This window comes from Oncorhynchus masou, chromosome 30, assembly GCF_036934945.1.
Source record: "Oncorhynchus masou masou isolate Uvic2021 chromosome 30, UVic_Omas_1.1, whole genome shotgun sequence".
NCBI classification, from domain to species: Eukaryota; Metazoa; Chordata; class Actinopteri; order Salmoniformes; family Salmonidae; genus Oncorhynchus; species Oncorhynchus masou.
In genome coordinates, this window is record NC_088241.1 from 8,180,143 (window position 1) to 8,193,990 (window position 13,848).

Here is a 13,848-nt window from a genome sequence, read left to right on the forward strand (position 1 = left end):
TCTCTGTCTCCTAACTACAAAAGACTTATTCATTTATTCTGCCCATTTAGATTCACTTACACAATCCTCTGCTCTCCTCCACAATCCCACACCCGCCCTCGTTCAGTCGCTCCCCCGTCTCTCCCCCTCTCGCCGCCAGAACATGGTGACCTCACCACCTCTGTCTCCTATTGGTCAGTCAGTGGAATAGAGGGATGGGGCATCCTGATTGGCTTGAGGAATCCTGGGGAAACCCCTCCCCTCCCTTTATGTTAATAGAAAAGAGAAACAGTAGGATCTCATTTCCATATTCTTGCATGCTTGTTGCATCAGACTAAAACACAGTTAAATAGCCATTTCCGGTGTCCTGGAGCATTGTCAGATTTTCCAGCCCACCCTGCAGACAACTCCCAGAGAGCAGCTGTGCATTGACCTCACACTTATCTTTTGCAGATAGTTAGACAGCTGATACCTTGCCTTGTGCAGAAAAGCAGATTGGATAGATTTGTACAGATTAGATTTTTGCAGTGTTTTAGTTTAAAAACAATTGTCAATAGTTTCTTGTGCATTGTTTGGGGTGCAGCTTTTAATGCATCTCTCATTGTTTTAGACTGTTTTATTTTTCCCTTTTTTTGTTGGAAAGATCAGAATATGTTCAGTAGCTTCTGTTCTGAACACAATATCACTGCAGTCAGATTTGAGTTGGATCAGGAGAAGCTTAGCCGCTTCAGATTCCACCGTCCCAAAACAGAGTTAAGAATCAGTCGAGAAAGAGCGAGGGAAAATGCCACTTAATCAACTGCGGCGGTAAGTCTACAGACTCGGCAATGTCTGCACTTATCTATCTCTCTCTCTATCTCTTTAATATCTATTCATCTCCTCTCTTTCAGTCCCTCCGTCGTCGCAGACGAGGAGAAATGGTGAGTTCTGTGTTTCACGGTGCTGTGTGTCTGAACCACTTCCGTCAATGTGTGAATGCATGCTAGACATGCTTTGTCCAGCTCCCTGCTTAGATTCATTGATCTTTTAAAGTTCATACATACATGCCTTATATTTATTTTACCTTCCTCCTCAATTAGTTTGTTTTGCTCTATAGTTGTACGTTGTGCAGACTGCTGTCCTGTACGTTGTGCAGACTGCTGTCCTGTACGTTGTGCAGACTGCTGTCCTGTACGTTGTGCAGACTGCTGTCCTGTACGTTGTGCAGACTGCTGTCCTGTACGTTGTGCAGACTGCTGTCCTGTACGTTGTGCAGACTGCTGTCCTGTACGTTGTGCAGACTGCTGTCCTGTACGTTGTGCAGACTGCTGTCCTGTACGTTGTGCAGATTGCTGTCCTGTACGTTGTGCAGACTGCTGTCCTGTACGTTGTGCAGACTGCTGTCCTGTACGTTGTGCAGACTGCTGTCCTGTACGTTGTGCAGACTGCTGTCCTGTACCTTGTGCAGACTGCTGGTCCTGTACGTTGTGCAGACTGCTGTCCTGTACGTTGTGCAGACTGCTGTCCTGTACGTTGTGCAGACTGCTGTCCTGTACGTTGTGCAGACTGCTGTCCTGTACGTTGTGCAGACTGCTGTCCTGTACGTTGTGCAGACTGCTGGTCCTGTACGTTGTGCAGACTGCTGTCCTGTACGTTGTGCAGACTGCTGTCCTGTACGTTGTGCAGACTGCTGTCCTGTACGTTGTGCAGACTGCTGTCCTGTACGTTGTGCAGACTGCTGTCCTGTACGTTGTGCAGACTGCTGTCCTGTACGTTGTGCAGACTGCTGTCCTGTACGTTGTGCAGACTGCTGGTCCTGTACGTTGTGCAGACTGCTGTCCTGTACGTTGTGCAGACTGCTGTCCTGTACGCTGTGCAGACTGCTGGTCCTGTACGTTGTGCAGACTGCAGTCCTGTTGTACGTTGTGCAGACTGCTGTCGTGTACGCTGTGCAGACTGCTGTCGTGTACGCTGTGCAGACTGCTGTCCTGTACGCTGTGCAGACTGCAGTCCTGTTGTACGTTGTGCAGACTGCAGTCCTGTTGTACGTTGTGCAGACTGCAGTCCTGTTGTACGTTGTGCAGACTGCAGTCCTATAGTTGCATTACTTTGCCATAAATGGCATTCTGTAGCTGATGTAGACTGACTTGGTTTATGGTCTTATGGCCTCAGTTTGAAAAGCTCTCGCATTTTCTCCCTCAAGCTCCTCTTTCTACTCCTCCTTTCCTCTCTGGTAAACTACCAACTCTCCACCCAGCATCACCCCAGCCTTTCTCATATTCCAACCCCAGCCTTTCTCATATTCCAACCCCAGCCTTTCTCATATTCCAACCCCAGCCTTTCTCATATTCCAACCCCAGCCTTTCTCATATTCCAACCCCAGCCTTTCTCATATTCCAACCCCAGCCTTTCTCATATTCCAACCCCAGCCTTTCTCATATTCCAACCCCAGCCTTTCTCATATTCCAACCCCAGCCTTTCTCATATTCCAACCCCAGCCTTTCTCATATTCCAACCCCAGCCTTTCTCATATTCCAACCCCAGCCTTTCTCATATTCCAACCCCAGCCTTTCTCATATTCCAACCCCAGCCCTTTTCGCATCTCAACCCCAGCCCTTTTCTCATCTCAACCCCACCCCTACTCTGTCTCTTCCACGCCCATTCTTTTTATTTACAGCTCATGCTTTAACATCCTCTGTAATAGTGTATCATTACTGTTTCTATTGCAATGCCAATATATATGCATTTATACAGTATGTACTTTCATACTTTCATGACCACTAAATTTACAGAGATCTCGCTCTCTCTCCCTCTCTCTCGTCCTCCAGTTCGTCGATCTTTGCAGCAGTGGCCTTCTACATGAAGCACCTAGGAGTGAAGTCCAGAGTAGCTGACAGTAAGAAGTCCAGAGGGTTCTTCAGGAGACCCCTTGGGAAGGTGAGTCTGTCTGTCTGTCTGGTTGGCAGCTAGCTGGACTCCATGGTCCCCAGTCCATACCACACACCAACCTATCCAGTATTATTAGACTGTTCTTGTCATAATGCGCTCTCTCTTTGTCTCGTCCATACCACACACCAACCTATCCAGTATTATTAGACTGTTCTTGTCATAATGCGCTCTCTCTTTGTCTCGTCCATACCACACACCAACCTATCCAGTATTATTAGACTGTTCTTGTCATAATGCGCTCTCTCTTTGTCTCGTCCATACCACACACCAACCTATCCAGTATTATTAGACTGTTCTTGTCATAATGCGCTCTCTCTTTGTCTCTCTTCCTCCCTCTCAGAATAAGAAGAGTGAGGAGTCCACAAAATCTAAACCGAAGGGGGGTTTTCCCAACATCCTCAGCGCCGCCGGTGGCTGGATTGCTGGCAGCAGTACGTACCAGTAGTGTGATAATATGAGATGAGATTGTACTTTATCAATACCCAAGGGGAAATTAGTTTGTCTTCCTTACATCGTTAAAAAACAATACATACTGTATACACTGCATACTGAAGGTACAGAGAAACAGAATGGATGACATATAGTATAAACTATGTCAGGTGTTTGATTATCGATCGCCATCTAAAAGGGGGTCTACCAGAATGACCGTAGTGCCTGTATAAGACAAAGCCTTTGTAGAATTAAAAAGAACCCGTTGTCTTGCCCTGTGTTCTTCTTTCAGCTGAGGTCAAACTTCCTAAAGTGGAGGCTGAAGGTACCACCGTCTGGCTCTCATCTCCTCTTCCCTACCCCTTTATCTCTAGAATGGTTTAGTCCTTACTAATCAACCCCAATGCATGTTTGCATGTACCAAATCAAACCTGGAAGGGGATCTGAGGGGAATGCCGAGTTTTTGATTTGTTGACTTACTGTTTTGCGTCTGTTTTGCGTCTAGGTGTAGATAATATGGCATGATCTGTAATCACTGGTGTTTTGATAGTTGGACTCACCACACACACTACAGCTGGGACGAAGAAACAAACATCTGTGATTTTGCTATTCAATGTTCCTGTAGATTGTTCTCTAAACTGTTGTTTGGTCAACGGTAATAGCCTATGTGTTAAGTTGATTCCTGCAGAAATGTGACGTTTGGTGCAACTTTGAAATTTGATGTTTGGAGAAACGCGGATAAGCATCAGAATCTGACGTGAAATTGGTAAAACTGTGAGCTCTTGTTCTACATCAAGTAGCCTCGGTCTAGTGCTGGAAAGTTGTTGTAGGATGTTACCCTACATTTACTGATCGATGAATCAAATAGCCTTCTAGTCTATATAGCAACAATATCACTAGATAAGTGTTTTGAGTTCCAACTGCCATCTCAGTTGACTTACTTGGCACTGGAAATCAATAGTCAAAAGCCCTCCCGCTAATGTAAAGTAGCCTAACTGTCCCTTTTAAAATGTTTATTTTTATTGTTGTAGGCTATTTATTGTTATCGAGCAAAATAGTTACATTCATCACATTATCACTTTTTGTCCAGCTCTAGCACCTCCCCCAAACATGATTTATTGCTGATTTATCATTATTCAAACAATTGGTCAATGTATCACAACATGGATTTTAGTCCATCTCGCCTAGCTCTCACACACACACACACACACACACACACACACACACACACACACACACACACACACACACACACACACACACACACACACACACACCCCCTGAGAATGATTAACCCTCCTCTCTCACCACAGATCCACTGATTACCCTATACTCATCCTGTCTGTCTCTGTTTGTCTCTCTCATAGTCTCTCATAGAAATGCCTCTGACTGTTTTGACTCTTTTTTTTCTTCTCCTCAATGTCATCCCTTTTACCATCTATTTCTCTCTCTCTCTCTCTCTCTCTCTCTCTCTCTCTCTCTCTCTCAGTGGATAAAGAGAAGGTGAATCAGGAGCGTAAGGTTTCCAGCGGCCTCGCTCTCTCTCGAGGCTCCTCCGCCCCTGATGCTGCTCCTCCAACATTAAACAGGAAGTCTGTTTCCACAGGATCCTCCCCTCATCAGGGTTTGGAGGTCAGCGAGGGCTCAGGAGTTCACATCAGTGTGACCTCCAGCCCAGACTTCTCCCACAGCGAGATGGGTAAGGCTGATTGGACGGATACATGATAGCATAGCACCACCCAACCTAACTTAGGGTGTATTCAGTGAGGTGAATCTGAAATGTGTGTTTCCTTTGCTCCTCTCCCAGGTCTGTTCAGCAGCCGTTCGGACCCCCATTTGGTGGCGGAGGGGGGCGAGCTGTCCCCTGCGGGGATGGCAGGGGGGCTGGCTGTATGGGAGCCCCCCTCACCCAATGAACCCCCCCTGGAGGAAAACCTGGACAAAGACAGGTGAGGAAGAAATAGAGGAAGAGGGAGGTAAAAAAACACAACAATGGAGTAGATGCGATGTATAAAACCAAAGACCAACATAGACCCAACACCTTTAGGTAGAGTTGAACATAGTCAAGCAGTTTAAAAAGGTTAGGGGTCAGTGGCTATGCTAAGGCTGAGGAAGCTTGGTAAAACTCCCTCAGTGTCTCCGTCCGTCCCTGCTGTGTACTGTGCTGCCGAGCCTACCTACCACACCTTAGCCCTGCCCTGCCAGAGCAGCTCCATGTATCGAACATCACTAAGACCCACCCAGCATTTGGAGATGGACCCTTACTGGGGCTACAGGGACCTGGTTTTCCCCTCCAGCCCCCAACCCCTCCTCCTCCCTTCTCCTCTACCACAAATCTCTTGTTTTGTTTACCTGTTCTCCACTTTCTCTCTGTGTGTCCATCATTTTTCATGTTTGTGTTTGCTCCTCTTCCAAAGCACCACTGCTGTCTCCTTGTTTGTGCGATGCTGACTGTGCTCAGTTATACAGAGCAAGTTAAGTGTATAATAGTTAACATTGTACTGTAGTGTGTCATCGTGTCTGTGTGTCTGCAGGCTAGACTCAAGTACCAGAGCTGGGGAAAGCTGGTATAACGTTATGTTGTCTGGATTGTACGTCTGTCTGATTTGGGCATTCATTGTGCTATATTTTATTTGTACAGCATTGTATCTCTACAGGCTTAACTTCATTAAGTTGACTTTTACTGTGCTTCAGTCGTGCGGTCCAGCTTTAGATTTGTCTGCTGTCGGCTTTATCCCAGTCCTACTGTAGGTCAAGCAGTGAGGTCTGGTTCACTTTCATGTCTGCTGCTTGCAGAAGGCATCAGTGTGTGTGGTTCTATAGGGTTCCGCTATGTTCTGTTGTTCAGTCTTCACAGGGCTTCATGTAGTACCATGTTCAGGACAGCAGACGTCTTGTGTTTGTGGGCGTGCTTTGCTTTTTGTGGTTTTACAGTGCGTTCAGTGCTGCTAGGCTCTGTCCGTGTGCTGCAGCAGTTGATGGGGAGAGTTGGAGGTTTGTAGAAAGGGGGTGTGTTACTGTTGAATGGTTGTGGTGGTTCTGTAACTGTCCTGTCCCGTGTTTTCACAGACGCAAGACAAGGTGGGTTTCTACTTCTCTGCGACAGGGATACGGACACGCACTGGGCCTCATATTGATAACACACAGTCCATCCTGCATTACTGTGTACACACACACACACACACACACACACACACACACACACACACACACACACACACACTGCATGGCTAAGTATTGTTTATCCTGTTCCTTGGACTGACGTGAGTGGGCTGTGATGTTAGAGAATAATAGTCTTCTTGTCAGTGTGTGTGTGAGATTGGAGGGTTGATAAGCCCAATTGATTGCCATTTAACACTGCATAATTGAAAGGCCTTGGTACACAGACACACTGAGATGTTACTAAGGACCGCTTTCTTAACTTCTAGTGTTGAGGTAGATGGGCTTCCAATGTGTTTCTAATAGGGCTAGTCATTAAGCAGTAACCCAGGACTGTGTGGAGTGTCTCTGCTTCCAATATGTTTCTAATAGGGCTAGTCATTAAGCAGTAACCCAGGACTGTGTGGAGTGTCTCTGCTTCCAATATGTTTCTAATAGGGCTAGTCATTAAGCAGTAACCCAGGACTGTGTGGAGTGTCTCTGCTTCCAATATGTTTCTAATAGGGCTAGTCATTAAGCAGTAACCCAGGACTGTGTGGAGTGTCTCTGCTTCCAATATGTTTCTAATAGGGCTCGTCATTAAGCAGTAACCCAGGACTGTGTGGAGTGTCTCTGCTTCCAATATGTTTCTAATAGGGCTAGTCATTAAGCAGTAACCCAGAACTGTGTGGAGTGTCTCTGCTTCCAATATGTTTCTAATAGGGCTAGTCATTAAGCAGTAACCCAGGACTGTGTGGAGTGTCTCTGCTTCCAATATGTTTCTAATAGGGCTAGTCATTAAGCAGTAACCCAGGACTGTGTGGAGTGTCTCTGCTTCCAATATGTTTCTAATAGGGCTAGTCATTAAGCAGTAACCCAGGACTGTGTGGAGTGTCTCTGTGCTCCTGAGTCTAACCATCCATTCTCTGTCACATCTCTTGTGCTTTTCTTTTGATCCTCTACATTCCTTTGACATCACATTGACTTCCTCTGTAATGGTTCTCCTGCTTGGATCCACTTTATCCTAATATCTGTCTTTGTTGTTCCACTCCGTACTCTTTGGTTTGGTTTTTTGGACCATTTCCTTGTGGTTCCTGTACTCCTCACTCTGTCTGTCTCTCTACTTCTTCCCCTGCCTTCCTCCTTATACTACCATCCTCCTTGTATTTTTCCCACCCACTGGCCCTCCTCTTGCTCTCCTCTCTCCCTTCGATGTACTCTCCCCTCCCTCCCTCCCCAGGCGTGTGGGACGCAGTGAGAGTGCTCGTGTGGACAGACATTCCTCCCGTCGCCGTGGCTCCTCCCGGGCCAAACAGTCGCGTTCCCGTAGCGACGTGGACCTGCAAGCCGCCGCCACGGCAGCACACTCCTCCCCGACCTCTCCCCATCCCTCGTAAGGCAGACCTCCTATCCCCCCTTCTCTCATGGGTCGAGAGAGGAGCACAGCCACAGACTGACATAGTCACATGCTGACTGACAGACTATACTAAATGATAGACAGACTGACTGACTGACTATAGTAACTGAAGGACAGACAGACTGACTGACTGATTATAGTAACTGATGGACAGGCTGACTGACTGATTATAGAAACTGATGGATAGGCTGACTGACTGATTATAGAAACTGATGGACAGGCTGACTGACTGATTATAGTAACTGATGGACAGGCTGACTGACTATAGTAACTGATGGACAGGCTGACTGACTGACTGATTATAGTAACTGATGGACAGGCAGACTGACTGATTATAGTAACTGATGGACAGGCAGACTGACTGATTATAGTAACTGATGGACAGGCTGACTGACTGACTGACTGACTGATTATAGTAACTGATGGACAGGCAGACTGACTGACTAATTATAGTAACTGATGGACAAGCTGACTGACTGATTATAGTAACTGATGGACAGGCTGACTGACTGATTATAGTAACTGATGGACAGGCTGACTGACTGATTATAGTAACTGATGGACAGGCTGACTGACTGATTATAGTAACTGATGGACAGGCTGACTGACTATAGTAACTGATGGACAGGCTGACTGACTGATTATAGTAACTGATGGACAGGCTGACTGACTGACTATAGTAACTGATGGACAGGCTGACTGACTGACTGATTATAGTAACTGATGGACAGGCTGACTGACTGACTGATTATAGTAACTGATGGACAGGCTGACTGACTGATTATAGTAACTGATGGATAGGCTGACTGACTGATTATAGTAACTGATGGATAGGCTGACTGACTGATTATAGTAACTGATGGACAGGCTGACTGACTGACTTATTATAGTAACTGATGGACAGGCTGATAGACTGACTGATTATAGTAACTGATGGACAGGCTGACTGACTGACTATAGTAACTGATGGACAGGCTGACTGACTGACTGATTATAGTAACTGATGGGCTGACTGACTGACTGATTATAGTAACTGATGGACAGGCTGACTGACTGATTATAGTAACTGATGGACAGGCTGACTGACTGACTGATTATAGTAACTGATGGACAGGCTGACTGACTGACTGATTATAGTAACTGATGGACAGGCTGACTGACTGACTGATTATAGTAACTGATGGACAGGCTGACTGACTGATTATAGTAACTGATGGACAGGCTGACTGACTGACTGATTATAGTAACTGATGGACAGGCAGACTGACTGATTATAGTAACTGATGGACAGGCAGACTGACTGATTATAGTAACTGATGGACAGGCTGACTGACTGACTGACTGACTGATTATAGTAACTGATGGACAGGCAGACTGACTGACTAATTATAGTAACTGATGGACAAGCTGACTGACTGATTATAGTAACTGATGGACAGGCTGACTGACTGATTATAGTAACTGATGGACAGGCTGACTGACTGATTATAGTAACTGATGGACAGGCTGACTGACTATAGTAACTGATGGACAGGCTGACTGACTGATTATAGTAACTGATGGACAGGCTGACTGACTGACTATAGTAACTGATGGACAGGCTGACTGACTGACTGATTATAGTAACTGATGGACAGGCTGACTGACTGACTGATTATAGTAACTGATGGACAGGCTGACTGACTGATTATAGTAACTGATGGATAGGCTGACTGACTGATTATAGTAACTGATGGATAGGCTGACTGACTGATTATAGTAACTGATGGACAGGCTGACTGACTGACTTATTATAGTAACTGATGGACAGGCTGATAGACTGACTGATTATAGTAACTGATGGACAGGCTGACTGACTGACTATAGTAACTGATGGACAGGCTGACTGACTGACTGATTATAGTAACTGATGGGCTGACTGACTGACTGATTATAGTAACTGATGGACAGGCTGACTGACTGATTATAGTAACTGATGGACAGGCTGACTGACTGACTGATTATAGTAACTGATGGACAGGCTGACTGACTGACTGATTATAGTAACTGATGGACAGGCTGACTGACTGATTATAGTAACTGATGGACAGGCTGACTGACTGACTGACTGATTATAGAAACTGATGGACAGGCTGACTGACTGACTGATTATAGTAACTGATGGACAGGCTGACTGACTGACTGATTGTAGTAACTGATGGACAGGCTGACTGACTGATTATAGAAACTAATGGACAGGCTGACTGACTGACTGATTGTAGTAACTGATGGACAGGCTGACTCACTGATTATAGAAACTGATGGACAGGCTGACTGACTGATTATAGTAACTGATGGACAGGCTGACTGACTATAGTAACTGATGGACAGGCTGACTGACTGACTGATTATAGTAACTGATGGACAGGCAGACTGACTGATTATAGTAACTGATGGACAGGCAGACTGACTGATTATAGTAACTGATGGACAGGCTGACTGACTGACTGACTGATTATAGTAACTGATGGACAGGCTGACTCACTGATTATAGAAACTGATGGACAGGCTGACTGACTGATTATAGTAACTGATGGACAGGCTGACTGACTGATTATAGTAACTGATGGACAGGCTGACTGACTATAGTAACTGATGGACAGGCTGACTGACTGATTATAGTAACTGATGGACAGGCTGACTGACTGACTATAGTAACTGATGGACAGGCTGACTGACTGACTGATTATAGTAACTGATGGACAGGCTGACTGACTGACTGATTATAGTAACTGATGGACAGGCTGACTGACTGATTATAGTAACTGATGGATAGGCTGACTGACTGATTATAGTAACTGATGGACAGGCTGACTGGCTGACTTATTATAGTAACTGATGGACAGGCTGATAGACTGACTGATTATAGTAACTGATGGGCTGACTGACTGACTGATTATAGTAACTGATGGACAGGCTGATAGACTGACTGATTATAGTAACTGATGGGCTGACTGACTGACTGATTATAGTAACTGATGGACAGGCTGACTGACTGATTATAGTAACTGATGGACAGGCTGACTGACTGACTGATTATAGTAACTGATGGACAGGCTGACTGACTGACTGATTATAGTAACTGATGGACAGGCTGACTGACTGATTATAGTAACTGATGGACAGGCTGACTGACTGACTGATTATAGAAACTGATGGACAGGCTGACTGACTGACTGATTATAGTAACTGATGGACAGGCTGACTGACTGACTGATTGTAGTAACTGATGGACAGGCTGACTGACTGATTATAGAAACTAATGGACAGGCTGACTGACTGACTGATTGTAGTAACTGATGGACAGGCTGACTCACTGATTATAGAAACTGATGGACAGGCTGACTGACTGATTATAGAAACTGATGGACAGGCTGACTGACTGACTGATTGTAGTAACTGATGGACAGGCTGACTGACTGACTGATTATAGTAACTGATGGACAGGCTGACTGACTGACTGATTATAGTAACTGATGGACAGGCTGACTGACTGATTATAGAAACTGATGGACAGGCTGACTGACTGATTATAGAAACTGATGGACAGGCTGACCGACTGACTATAGTAACTGATGGACAGGCTGACTGACTGACTATAGTAACTGATGGACAGGCTGACTGACTGCTTATAGAAACTGATGGACAGGCTGACTGACTGACTGATTATAGTAACTGATGGACAGGCAGACTGACTGACTGATTATAGTAACTGATGGGCTGACTGACTGACTGACTTATAGTAACTGATGGACTGACTGACTGACTGATTATAGTAACTGATGGACAGGCTGACTGACTGACTGATTATAGAAACTGATGGACAGGCTGACTGACTGACTGATTATAGTAACTGATGGACAGGCTGACTGACTGACTGATTATAGTAACTGATGGACAGGCTGATAGACTGACTGATTATAGTAAATGATGGACAGGCTGATAGACTGACGGATTATAGAAACTGATGGACAGGCTGACTGACTGACTGATTATAGTAACTGATGGACAGGCTGACTGACTGATTATAGTAACTGGTGGACAGGCTGACTGACTGATTATAGTAACTGATGGACAGGCTGACTGACTGACTATAGTAACTGATGGACAGGCTGACTGACTGACTATAGTAACTGATGGACCTTCTGACTGACTGACTATAGTAACTGATGGACAGGCTGACTGACTGACTGATTATAGTAACTGATGGACAGGCTGACTGACTGACTATAGTAACTGATGGACAGGCTGACTGACTGATTATAGTAACTGATGGACAGGCTGACTGACTGATTATAGTAACTGATGGACAGGCTGACTGACTGATTATAGTAACTGATGGACAGGCTGACTGACTGACTGATTATAGTAACTGATGGACAGTCTGACTGACTGATTATAGAAACTGATGGACAGGCTGACTGACTGACTATAGTAACTGATGGACAGGCTGACTGACTGACTATAGTAACTGATGGACAGGCTGACTGACTGACTGATTATAGAAACTGATGGACAGGCTGACTGACTGACTGATTATAGTAACTGATGTACAGACTGATAGACTGACTGATTATAGTAACTGATGGACAGGCTGACTGACTGACTGACTGATTATAGTAACTGATGGACAGGCTGACTGACTGACTGACTGACTGATTATAGAAACTGATGGACAGGCTGACTGACTGACTGATTATAGTAACTGATGGACAGGCTGACTGACTGATTATAGTAACTGATGGATGGGCTGACTGACTTACTATACTAAATGATAGACAGGCTGACTGACTGACTGATTATAGTAACTGATGGATGGGCTGACTGACTTACTATACTAAATGATAGACAGGCTGACTGACTGACTGACTGATTATAGTTACTGATGGATGGGCTGACTGACTGACTATAGTAACTGATGGACAGGCAGACTGACTGACTGTAGTAACTGATGGACAGGCTGATAGATTCACTGACATTACTGATCATCTAACTTTGCTTTTTCTGACTGTCTGACTGTAAGACAGAAAGGCTGAGTGAGAGTGAATGGAAGCTTCTTCCACTGTGTCCCCAGCAGCTTCATTAAGACAGGAAGAGATCCATGCTGTGTGACACAGCTTGACTGGAGGAGGAGGGTCAGAGCCGGAGTTATTTTCTTAGTCAGGGCTACAGTACTAACTGTAACTATGTGTAATGTTAGTGCTATGTGTGGTTTATGTAGACTTTGAATCAGCCAATAGTCCCAATCCAAATGCTTCTCAACCCAAGCAGGTTTTTCTAGCTTTGCGTTAGATTATTTTGATATTATCGCCCATACCCTTTATCCCCATACCCTTATACCTGCCCCACTCCTCCTCCCCTGTCCTCCTCAGTGTTGATGAAGGGGTGTTACTGCCAGAGGGTGTGCTCCCAGGTCTTTCCCTCTCTGGCCCCACCCCCCAGCAGGAGGAACAGGACCCTCGCCTCCTGGAGCTGGAGCAGGACCCGCCCAACTGGAGAGAACACACCCCCCCAGACACCCTCAAAGACCTCAGCAAGAAGGAGACCAAGCGGCAGGAGGTCATCAACGGTGAGGAGGGACGGGGAGAGGGGTGGGGGATGGAGGGATCCAGCCAACGGAGGAGGAAGTAAACTACTTGCGGTGTAAGAATGAGCTGCTGCTCATCTGACGCAAAATATTGTGAATTAATTGTCACTAGAGTAATCTCTCTCTCTCACTCTCTCACTCAGAGTTGTTTGCGACGGAGCACGCCCACGTGCGCATGCTGAGTGTTCTGCAGACAGTGTTCTGGAAGCCTCTGGAGAGAGAGGAACTCATGACCGCCACAGAGCTGGCCACCATCTTCCCCAGCCTGGACGAGATCATAGACATGCACTGTGAGTACGGTTCCACCGCTGCTTGACCGTAGTATCACCAT

At 45.7% G+C, this 13,848-nt stretch overlaps 1 protein-coding gene across 4 annotated transcripts in view; it reads left to right on the forward strand.

Annotated features, from left to right (window-relative positions):
* The window catches only part of LOC135521969 (rho guanine nucleotide exchange factor 1-like), a 57,526-nt gene that overhangs the window by 25,106 nt on the left and 18,572 nt on the right, over positions 1 to 13,848 (forward strand). Inside the window, exons 8-17 of one of the 4 annotated variants that reach the window (XM_064947807.1) lie at positions 870 to 899; positions 2,787 to 2,895; positions 3,248 to 3,338; positions 3,629 to 3,661; positions 4,826 to 5,035; positions 5,144 to 5,285; positions 6,406 to 6,417; positions 7,715 to 7,867; positions 13,303 to 13,499; positions 13,661 to 13,807. In XM_064947807.1, coding sequence (XP_064803879.1) covers positions 870 to 899; positions 2,787 to 2,895; positions 3,248 to 3,338; positions 3,629 to 3,661; positions 4,826 to 5,035; positions 5,144 to 5,285; positions 6,406 to 6,417; positions 7,715 to 7,867; positions 13,303 to 13,499; positions 13,661 to 13,807 — 1,124 coding nt within the window. The remainder of the gene's footprint in view (positions 1 to 869; positions 900 to 2,786; positions 2,896 to 3,247; positions 3,339 to 3,628; positions 3,662 to 4,825; positions 5,036 to 5,143; positions 5,286 to 6,405; positions 6,418 to 7,714; positions 7,868 to 13,302; positions 13,500 to 13,660; positions 13,808 to 13,848) is intronic. The other 3 variants (XM_064947808.1, XM_064947809.1, XM_064947810.1) reach the window with 3 other exon arrangements.